This window comes from Selaginella moellendorffii, unplaced genomic scaffold, assembly GCF_000143415.4.
Source record: "Selaginella moellendorffii unplaced genomic scaffold, v1.0 SELMOscaffold_41, whole genome shotgun sequence".
NCBI lineage: Eukaryota > Viridiplantae > Streptophyta > Lycopodiopsida > Selaginellales > Selaginellaceae > Selaginella > Selaginella moellendorffii.
This window is the reverse complement of record NW_003314302.1, coordinates 388531-400412: the sequence shown is the minus strand read 5'-3', so window position 1 is coordinate 400412 and position 11882 is coordinate 388531. Positions and strand designations below refer to the sequence as shown.

General features: G+C 37.2%; 1 protein-coding gene across 1 annotated transcript; it reads right to left on the bottom strand.

Moving 5' to 3' along the window:
* Nucleotides 1-651: 651 nt before the first annotated feature.
* On the bottom strand, nt 652-2135 carry LOC112349653 (probable LRR receptor-like serine/threonine-protein kinase At1g56140). Its single transcript, XM_024684447.1, has 5 exons — nt 1785-2135; nt 1506-1719; nt 1213-1384; nt 1008-1158; nt 652-954 (listed from the first exon to the last, which is right to left on the bottom strand). Exons 1-5 carry the CDS (start codon nt 2133-2135, stop codon nt 652-654), a joined length of 1191 nt encoding a protein of 396 aa, XP_024540215.1.
* Between the last annotated feature and the right edge of the window lie 9747 nt (nt 2136-11882).

Sequence of the window (11882 nt, the reverse complement as noted above, 5' to 3'; positions counted from 1 at the left end):
AGGGCCCATGAGCAAAAGTGCACCCCTTTTTCTAATTGGTTAAGGGCCCATGAGCAAGAGTACACCCCCTTTTCTAATTGGTTAAGGGTCTTAGGATAGTTGGAGTTAAATGTCCTTGGTTTGAATAGTACTGGGCTAGGTGATCTCCCGGGAAGTCCAAACTCATGAGTTTACACATATGTAACACATTTTATCTCTCTCCCCTTAAACAAATTAAAAAAAGGGTAATTGCTTGATAAAAGAGCCCTTAATGGCTATTTTATCCCCATTTATCCCCTAAAATTCTAAAGATTCACGGTGATAGTATATTCAAATCTCATCCCATGATTATATGTGCTACATAAACATAATATTATAGAAAAAAGGGATAAAAGACATTTTTAGAAAAGTGCAATGGCCATTATTCCAAACTTTATCTAACTCAATTATCTTAACCTCAAAAGCTAGCATTAAACTGCATCATACAATTTCATCAAGTTAAAAAGTTTGAGCTTGTTTTTGTTGAGTGTTTCATAATGACAATTTCATCAAGTTAAAAAGTTTGAGCTTGTTTTTGTTGAGTGTTTCATAATGACTTTATAATGCACCTTAGATATTGACTTCTTATTCATTTCAAAATATTAGCTGGATTCTTTTTTATCCGTTTAGTATCTAATTATCTTTTGCACTCTTTGTTTCAATAAAGGGAGTGTGAGTGTCATTGATGCCGGTCTGCTCAGGGTTTTGCCTTAAATCACAGAGGAAGCCGGGCTTTGAGATGGTGCCACTGATGTCCATGTCACCCATGAGCATCCCCACCACTCTATACATCACTGGGCGCTTGTTTTGACTGGCTTGTGTGCAGTGGAGAGCAACTGTGAACACTCGCTTGATCTCGTGAATCTCTTGGTCACCCACCTCCAGTCTCTTGTCGATGATCTCTTGGAGATTGCCACTTTGGAATGCATTCCATGCCTGTGGTAATCACACAAATCTAGAAGATCTAAACTTTAAAACCACATACTCACCCATTCGAGCAAGAAAAACTCGCTGTCCAAGAGTGTGAAGTCCATGTTTTTTCTTCCACTTATGATCTCAAGAACAAGAATCCCAAACGAATAGACGTCGGCCTTCTCGGTGAGCTGACCAGAGAGAGCATACTCTGGAGCTAGATAGCCACTAGAGATGGAAAAGTTAAAAACAATTAGATAGAGAATTGGTGGAATAACTTACGCTGTTCCTGCTGCTCGTGTGCTGGTATAGCTTCGACTTTGCTGGATCAGTCTTGCCAATCCAAAGTCCGAGATCTTTGGCTTGAGATCGCTGGCTAGAAGAATGTTGAGGGCTTTGATATCTCTGTGTACGATGGTTGCCTGCGATGTTTCTCCGTGCAAGTATGCCAAACCTTGGGCAACACCCACACAAATGTTGTATCTGGCAGTCCAATCTAGCTGCAAATCCTTCCACACTGAAATGGAAGAAACTCTCTTCATGATTTCTTAAAAGATCTCTTTAGAGTTGCTAACCAAACAAGGCGTCGGAGAGGTTCCCATTCTCAACGAGCTCGCAGACGATGAGCTTGTGTTCTTTCTCGGAGCAAAACCCGAAAAGCTTGACAACGTTTTTGTGTTGGAGCAGGCTAATCGTGGACACCTCATTCTCGAAATCCAGCCTCGCTTTCTCCGATAGATCGGAGCTTGTCAAGTATTTCACCGCAACAACGTGACTGTCTATAACTCCCTGAGTGTGTGTATCAACAATGGAGTTTTTCTCGGTAAGAAAGACCATCGAATTTAGAAGAATACCTTGTATACACTCGCAAATCCGCCGGTGCCGATCAAGTTCTCCTTGTGAAATCCTTTCGTAGCCTCCTGGAGCTCTTCGTACGAGTATTTCTTCGCCTGGCTACCGGGTGGTAGCCAGTTCAATGCTTCCCCACCAGCTCTTATACTGCGCGTTCTTCGTCGCAAAATCACCACGACAATTGCCACTCCAACAACGAGCGACACCGCTCCCAAGCAAAATCCAAGAATCTTTGATCGTTTGTTGGACGAGTTTGAGCTCGTTCCATTCGGCAAAGGCAGCGAAACTGGACTGATCGTCGTGCCATTCCTCCCAATTGAAGATGGATCTGCACAAGAAAGGTATGATCTCATCGTAAGCTCTTCAAAAACTCGCCTTTGTAAGTGTCTGAACTCCACACAGGCATGCCACTCTTCATACTGCTGATGGCGTAGATCACCATGTTTCGATCTTCCTGCATCGCAAACAAGGACGCATTCGTGGAGTTGTTCGTCCCAAATCTCGCTAACACAGTCCCGTTTCGATCATACACGCCAATCGTCGCCGTCTCCTCGAGAACAAGCTCGCACTCCCGTCCACTCCCCTTCGTTCTCGACTGCCACAAGACCTCGTTGTTCGAACTGTCGCTAAACACCGCATTGCAATCCTCTCCCATCTCCAGAACGTACTCGGGCCTTCTCATGGATTTAATCCGGCAACCCGGGTAGAGCCTGTCGAAAGCACTGAAGCTCAATCGCGTCCCCTCGTAGCCGTAGCAGTAGCCGATACTATCCGTGGTGTTTTCGATCCGGAGAGACGAGCACGATCCATTGGATCCTCGCAAGTTCATCCCCTGGATGTAGTATCCGGCTTGGAACTGGCCTTGCGTGACATAGGCGGCACCATAGCTGCGGTTCATGAGACTTTGAAGATCCGGCAAGAGAGCCGTGAATCCTTCGCGAAGCTTGCTGCCAGTGCTACCAAAATGTGGGCTAAAGCCGGGGCCGCAGTGCTCGACGTTGTAGAAGTAGAGGTTGAGAACCAACGAGAGATTAAATTCCGGGAGAAACAAGGTGTCGCCAATGGCCTGGCCCCGGAAGTATGGATCCGTGGCTCCATCGTAGACGAGCTGGGAAGGGATTGTGGTGATGAGGGCTAAGAACCTGGCGTGGAGCTCGTTGCTGGCGGCATCGGTGAGGGTGTGATCGTCGTCTTGGGTGTGCATGAGGAGCTTCCCAGCGGCTAGAAAGTTTGCTCCAAGGATCATCAAGAGGGTCAGGAGTAGCATAATCATGACAATAGCTGATCTGATCGATGGCTAGTTTGCATAATCCAGCCCCCTCCCCTGTTTGCCCCAGCCAGAACGAGCACTCAGCTCGCAACTTCCTCCGGATTCAAGCTTCTGGTTGCACTTGATCAGCTCCAAGAGTGCTTGCTGCTAGCGAATATAACCGGGGAGACAGGGGGATGCAAACGCATTTGTGGTTCAAACTATGTTATTAGCTGAATATGCTCCCTGGCACACGAAGTTTCCTCCCAGTCTTGTCCAACTCGGAAATAAAGATGGCACGAAATGTGTACCTCAAACTCTTCGCAGAGCGCCCGAGAAAGAGAGGGGGCATTCCATCTGTTTGATTTTCTTTGTTTTTTTTAGGGTCTAACGAGCGTATTGAGCTCTCTTTCGTGTTCCTCTGTCCACGAGCGGAAAGACTGGTGGAGATCGATTCAAAGAACTTGCGCTTTGCCTCCCTGCACGCGATTCCAAGTCATGGTCGCGTCAACAAAGCTAGTCGCAGACGGCATTTACATTCTCATCTTGACACAATGCCGCACCGGAACACAATGATACAAGCGGCTGCTGAGAAGGTGTTCGCCAAAAGTGGTAGACTGCATTTACCACGGCCAGACATTTGGAAAGAGTCAAAACACGTTGTTGACGTTGAGGCATACATTATGATGGAAATATTCTTAAGATAAAAAACCTGTTTGATGAAAGGGATATAATTTCATACACAACAATGCTGTTTGCTTATTTCCAATGTGGGGAATGCAAAGGTGGTTTTTAATGGAATGCTATAGAGGGCATTTACTCTTGGAACGCTATACTCGTGGGATATGCTGAGAATCAAAAGCTAGAGGAGTTTTTAATTGCATGCCACAATGAAATCTGGTGTGGACAATAAGGATCTCTGCATATGCCAAGGCCAAGTGTAACACAAATGCCATGAGCTTGTTTGAAGTGGGATATAACTAGCTGTTCTTAATACAACTCTAAATTGTAAAGAGATTTGGAAAAGGCAAAAGAATTCTTTGACAAGATGCTGGTGTAGCATTTGTCCCAAAAAATATTTAATACTAGCAATTGCCCAGCAAATGCTGCGTGGTTGACAAATTTGATGTCATTTCAAGAGGTTTGCTAAGTATAGTTATGTTTACTGTTTGATCAACTCCACAATTGAAAAATATTCTTTTGACCAAATGTGTTATTTGTAATCATAAAATAATAATGCATTTACCATACTTGATTGTTGTCTAAACTCCTCAAATCCAAATTTCCTATGCTGGAATTTACAAACTTTGCCCATAAGCATTACATAAGCTAAATTACATCACTATTAAGTTACATTCCTCCATTTTGAACACAAAGAGCCCAAAGAATACTTCCAAGTCCATCTTTGGTGCAGGTGTTGCTACTTGCTCCACAGCCCACTAGAGAGGTTCCTCTTGGGATGAGTTGGAAACTATTATATTATAGTAAAAGTTGCACTCAAGAAGCAACAGGATGAAAACTGTACCTCTACCATTAGCAGCTTAATAGCATGTTGCCATAACCAAAATGGCACACCACCCAATGCACACCACTCAATGCTAGCTTTGTTGTAGCATGCACTTTAAACTCATAATTGCAGGTCAAAGGTGATAGCTTTGTGGAATCATGGTTGGATTTGGAATTGTGCCATATATTGATCAGTCTACTTAAGAATTTTAGCGTAGACTGTATTCACAATGTAAAAGTGTTGATCATATGGTATAAGATTGCCTTGAAGGGGGGTTGTGAGCACTTGAACACAAAGTTGTTCAGATGATCTACACCTTGACAGAGCAATATAAAGTTGACCATATGTGAAAATAAGTTGAGGGAGGTAAATGCCAACATGATTGAAAATTTGGCCTTGAGCTTTAGAAATAATTAAGCAATAACCTAGATGAATTAGGAATTATCTTCGGGACACCTTAAAAGGGATTTCAAGATCAAAAAGTGTAAGGGTAATACGTAGAATAAAAACTTGTGATCCCTTGAATTGTCTTATGATAAATTCACAGTCCAAAACATTTCAAGATACTTGCTTGAGAATGAGGTGAGTGTGAAGATATACTCCTAAGAAGAATCAAAATCACATTTTGTTTTAGAATTAATTTATGTGGTGTAGTCTCGATGGGGTGATTGAATTTAAGAATTCAATTGGGAACACTTCAGGTTGATTTGAGTCAATTGTGTCAATGCTTAAGTAAACATATGGATCACCTAGTAGTCTTCTAACAATGTCATTATTTATTCTAAATATGTCATCATTGAGTGGGGTGAGAATAACCTTTGATGCAGCTGTGTAAATCTTTATAATATCATTGGTATTTGGGAAAACAAAGTTTATAACAAATGTAGAGATAGATAATGCATGTGGTATTTTGATAATATCTGGTGGGAGATATAGCAACTTCAAACTACTATCACCATTGCCAAGTTTGAGAAGCCATTTAGAAAAACAAAGATTGTTTGAATGTATATTCTTTATTAATGTTAGTGTTGTAAAGAGTGACTATAGTCCATTTATTCTAACTGAGCTTGAAATAATAGAAGTTCTATAGCCATAAGGAATAATAAAAAGGGTTTGACAAAAGTCAACACTTGTAACCATTGTAATGCCTCCAAATGGTTTAGAATTACATTTGAGATGCTTTAAAAATTTATTAACCGCAGAAAAAACATGTGTGTAGACCATACTAATTTCATCCCATATGAAAACATTTGCTTGTTTAATGGTTTTTCTAGCAATACTATTAATTGTTAAAGTAGAGATAGAAATTTCATTTAAAGGAACAAAAAGTTTAAAAGTTATATATGTCGTTTGACCATATTTTACCAAAATGTTTGCAATCCTAGTTCATGCCATACTGATTACTTTTATCTTTATAATTGTAATGTGTAATTAAGTAGAAAAATTTCTCAGTACCACTAGGTCTATCAATAAAGAAACATTGATGTTGGTCAGTGTCAATAGCATTCATAATGAGTTCAAAAATATAACGTTATTCATGACTGAATTGATTTATATTTGCATTGATTTGGTTTTGTGATGGATCAGGGATTTGTGTATTAAACATATGTTCGACAATGCAAGTAAGAGTTGGGAGTGGTAAACTAAAATTACAATTAGATTTATTGTGTAGTTGAAATTTTGAGTTAATATCGAGTAAAGCAATATCAAAATAGTTTATATAATTTCTAGCATAATCCTTAAATATATCAATTTTGAATTGATCCCATAATAGATTTGGATCTTTTAGTGAATAATACAAATAAATAAAAAATAATATGTCTTAATTGGGATGGCATTTTAAAAGTAGAAGTTTCTTGTATGCAATGTTGCCATTTTGAATCATTTGTTAGAAATCTTATTGCTATAACTACTTGTTTAAAAGAGGAGAAAATAACACTTTTAACAATATATATATATCCTCAAATGATATAACACCTTTTATATGGAATAATATAAGCCACAAATGGTACAACTCACTATTTGAAGAAGATATGGAATATATTCTTGGTATGAGTTTAGCTTTTCATTGGTGTAATTGCCATTTATGAGAGGATTTTTTATATATATAGTGTAACGAAATTTAAGCATATATGTATTGTCTTGCATTAGTATCTTACATGTTTAAATTGAACCATTGTGTAAGCATTATTCCATTTTGAGTGGTTCTTTCTAGTGTTTTTTGTTCATGACCTGGTATGAAATAGACATTTTAAAAAATAGGTAATGAACTGGAAAGCATATAATAGTTATTGATTTATCATGCATATGAAACTTAAATATATGCCATATGGCTTTGGGAGCATAAATATATCAAACATTGACAAAACTTAAGATTTTGTCCCAATTTAAAGTCCCTCATTCTTCAAATGTAGTTATGAATTCTAATGTTGCATAGTCATATATTAAAATAAATATTTAATACTTTTAATAGAAGCACAAATTTCTACATTGATGTATGCTTTATATTTCTTACAAAGGTATTTATTATAAAGAGCAACCCATCTATTATCAATAGTACAACCATTTTTTATGAAAGTGTGTTCGTTATTGGGTTGGTAGTAATTAAGATAACCATCAATACAATAAATAATTTCAACATTAAATTCTTTTGGATAATTCTTAGAGCATTTGTTATTTGCCATGCAAATTAAATAATTAAAATTACCACATAAACCATATATAATATGATTTGTAATTATGTTATGCAATTCTGATTTTAGCAATGGGTGTGGCAATTGTGCAGTGATAAATTTGCCAACCAAGTCATGGTTTTTTATCTTGTCTTCACTTGATAACATTGCTAAGAAATGATAATGAGGCAAACCTGTTTTTTGGAAACATAAACATATGTGATGCACTTCCCAAAAATTCCTTTGATACTTATGTTATGTAGAAATTCTTTAAGTTTTAAGTTGAAAACTTTTAAAATAAGATCAAATCAATCCTCAAGTGATTCATTCAGTTGTAAGTTTTATACAATTTAAGACCACTTTGGGTTGTGTGTAAATGTAATAAATAAGTCAGATTTTCCAAAATATGTAACAATAGCAATAGCATTTTGATAATGTTATTGCATTGCTTGTAGGCTATCAGGAAATGTAGAAGGTAAAATTATAACTTTTCTAAGCTCAGCATTATTAGTAGCAGTTCTATTGCTAACATAGTCCATAATACCTATGTAACAATCCACTTTTAAATGTTTTTGATGAGTGCTAAAGAAAGTAAAGTTGTTAGATTCAACCTTTATATAAGCATCAACCATAAATTATTGAGTGAGCTTCCCAACATGTAGCAATTAATCATAAAGGAAAGAGTTGCCAATACTATCTTGTTGAGATAATCAATATATATAGTATTGGAGTAACATTACATACAACTTATTGTGGTAGATTTTTTCATGCTAACCTTTATCACCAAATGGTAAAAGTAAAAGATAAACTATAGGATCACAATTTTCATAAGAATAAAATTTTCTTTTGGCTGTGAGTTATATGGATGTATGCATATTTCTTTGTCAAGAGATGGCTCCCCTCATCAATAGCAAAAGCAACAGCAACATCATTAGTCCGCGGCAAGTCATAACAATGTAAATTAGTACTTTCACTTCTAGCAATCATATAAACACCATGTTTCGGAATTCCATTGCAAATTGAGCAATGTTGTTCTTGGAATTCAAGATTATACATCATTTGAAAAGCTTGTGTGTATAGGTTTATTGGTCTTAGCAAGTGATCTAATTGCAATAACAAATTAGAATCACAGTTTGTGTTGAATGGGTTTTGCTTTCTAATATTTGTAGCTTCAAATGCGTCAAGCATGTAAAGTTGTCCATATGATGGTGGCACTTTAGTAGCAAGATATGTTAAAGCAATATTGTGATATATTTGACCATGTATTTTAAAGCAATATGGGCTTTTACCACTTAAATTATCAATATTAGCACCCATTGATGCAAAAGCTAAAGCACTATTGAAATTTCTTATGTTAATTTTAAAGTTAGAGTTTTTATTTTCATTAAAAAGCATATGCAATATAGTAGGTAAAGATAAAAGTTGGGGAAGGGAAACCTTTCCATTCTAGCAACACATTAATCTTGACTCGTTTCAAAATGTAATGCACTACAAAAAACATATATGGATGACATATTTTCAATATTAAACATATGTGTTGTATGGCCATTATAATTCTTTTGATGTGCTAATTTGTAGACTGTAGACAGTATAACTATGATGATTCCATGCATTTGTATTACTTTTATTTAGCATTTTCAAGGTCTATATTTGTATGACCTTCATCAGCATATGCTATGTTTGTATTAGCATCATCAAGATCTAAAGTAATTTTTGCATTAGCATGTTAGATTAGTTTCTTCATTACCATATGCAAGGTTGTTGTGAGTATGAATATATCTGCTAGTGTCAATAGTTGGAAGTAATTGGTGATGTATGCTTCTTAATACTTCTAAAGCCAAGGCATATTTGCTAGGGAGGAAGTTTTGTTTAATAAATGAAGTGAAATAACCTATTTAGTGCAAATTTAAACTTAAGGCAAGAAGTAGATGTGAGTGATGCATCAATCTAAAAGAAAATCAAAACACTTATCTTAAAATTTTTAGAGATTCTAAGTAAAAGCCAGAACTTGTGTTCTTACACTAGAAAAAAAATAAAAATAAAAAAAAATCAAAGACTATATAGTGAGAGCACAATCTATATCTATATACACCTTAAGCTGTAAACAAAAGAGACTAATCTACTAGCACACCTTTTCCAAGGCGTGGTGAGCACTCAAAAAGCCTCCCGTGCTTTTTAAAATATAATGACACTTGAGCCATGAGAGGTGGGTAGGGTTTGCAAGTTTGAGAACTCACATTGGGCTTGTTCTCTCTTGGAGAAGGATAGGGACTGCAAACTCTCTAATGGTTCTGGCCATGAAGGTTGGCTCTAGCTCCAGCTTTGCTGCTCAATGGCATCCACAAACCCAAATGAAGATGTCTCAAATTTCCACAGCACACAAAAATCTAGATTGTTGTGGTTGGGGGCCAAATTAGTGGCCGTTGGACCTACGTTGAACACAGATCTTTGCAGGAAGAAGCACAATTGCTATGATTGCCACTGATCCAGCAAGCAAGTGTTAGCTTGATTGCAGCAGGGCATCTAGGGCAAGCTAAAAAGAATGGGCACGGGGGCAAGACACCACTGGTGACATATGTCAAATGCCTGTTTTGCCTTGCTCAAAGCCAATGAGCACCAGAGCTGTGGTGATCTCCCATTGGCCAAGGCTAACATCAGAAAACTTTCTCGTGCAACCATGCAAATTGATCCTAGCCCAAGCCTAGGATCCAACTGCTAGTGGACCTCCCCACTATTGCTTTATATATATAGATGATGCCAATTGGATTTCTTGGAACATCATTCTTTTAACTTACCCTTAATGTTTTTTAGGGTCTTGTAACAGCCAACAAAAGCATGAGACTATAATGCAATAGATGCAAATTGATTATTTTATCACTCTTTTGGTCCCTTTTAGTCTTCAATACTATACCCCACATCATTTGCAAGCATATATAAGCTTAAGTTAAGATTGTGCAATGTGGGTATTGGCTATGGTAATCTTGACCTTTTTAACATATAGTAAGACATAAAGTAAAAATAGTATATTATATTATAACATTTTGATTGCCTTAAAGAACCAAAATGTGATTTGAATTCTATAGGTATACCATGGAGTCCTGCCACATGTCCAATTTTTACCACATGGTCAACATGGGTCAAAGGGAAGCTCAAGGGTATATTAAGGCTATGGAACAAAAGCCTGCCCTAAAGTGGTGCAATGGTGTTGTGAATGTAATTGTGGGTATTGACAGTTATTTACCAAAAAATCCTTTCAGATATTCTTTCCTTATTGCTACGATGGTGTAAAGTTGGTATTACTTGACCCTTCTCCATCTAAGTTAGTTGAGAAGCTAGTCACCACATGTGCATTTACACCAAAAAGGCACTAAAGAAAGAAATCTTAAATTGTCATTTAGTGAAGCATACTTGACCTGGTGATGAGACTTATGTTGTTAGCTTCCACTTGCTAATGTTGATAACCCCGTGCAATATTGAGCTTATTCCCTTAATATTCGCAAAATGATAACTTACCATATGCACCAAAATACTCTCGCTATTATGCCATATATCTCATTGGCTATTTATGAAAAGTGTCTAGATTTGTTAGTTGGGCATATCTGTAAAGATTATGATCACAATGGTGTTGGTCTCATATTCAAATGCGCAATTTAGCACCATTCCATATTTAGAAAGTTTTTGTATAATTGTCCCAGAGACTAACTTTTAGGGGGGGGGTGCGAGGGTTGTTGCCAAATGTATAGTAAGGATAGTGGATAGGTTAGGTATGGCTAACTAACTTAAAGTGTAATCTAGGTCTTGCTTGCATGCATATCTTTGTTTTGCACCTAGTGTGAGTTTAAGCCCAAGCTCTATACCATACTACCTGATGGAGTACTCATATCCTCGAGCTAAGCCATCAGTATGTTGATATAGCACCAAATTTAATTTAGCTTCATTTTATATATTGCTTTTGGCATTAGATGTTAGATGCTCTAGGACTATTCCAACATTGCTTTGTGCTCCCATCCCCTTTGCTCCTTGGGTTGAACACTCAAGAGTTGCTTTATACTTCAGTTCTTTTATGTTAATACCTATACTAAAGCTTTGTCTATTAGGAGGTTGTGTACCATATGAATTTATCTCTTAATTTTCACTTTAGTTTTGGCCGAGTGTTGATCATGTATAGCTAGCCTCTTTGATTATGCTTAGAGTTGTTAGCTATACATATTAGTGGGCTTATTGGAGTTGAATACGATTTGAATAGTTATTTTATCCATACTTATCTGTGTTTCTATATATTATACCTAGTGTGTTACCTTCTTGTTAAATAGAGGAGGTGGAGGGTTCTAAATGTATATTAGGGATAGTGGTAGGTTAGGTATGGCCAACTAACCTAAGGCATAGTCTAGGTTTTACTTGCATGTGTATCTTTGTTCTATGTCTGGCTTGGGTTTAAGCCCAAACTCCATACCATGCTAGCTGGTGTAATACCCATATCTTTGCGTTAGGCCTTTAATATACTAAAATAGTGCCAAACTCTATTTGGCTCTATTTTGCATGCTAACTTTGGCATTGGGATATTTGATACTTTAGGACTATTCTAACATTACTTTGTGCTTTTATCCCTTTGCTCCTTGGGATGAACGCTCAAGAGTCACTCCGTGCTCTAATTCCTTCACTTCTTAGTTGC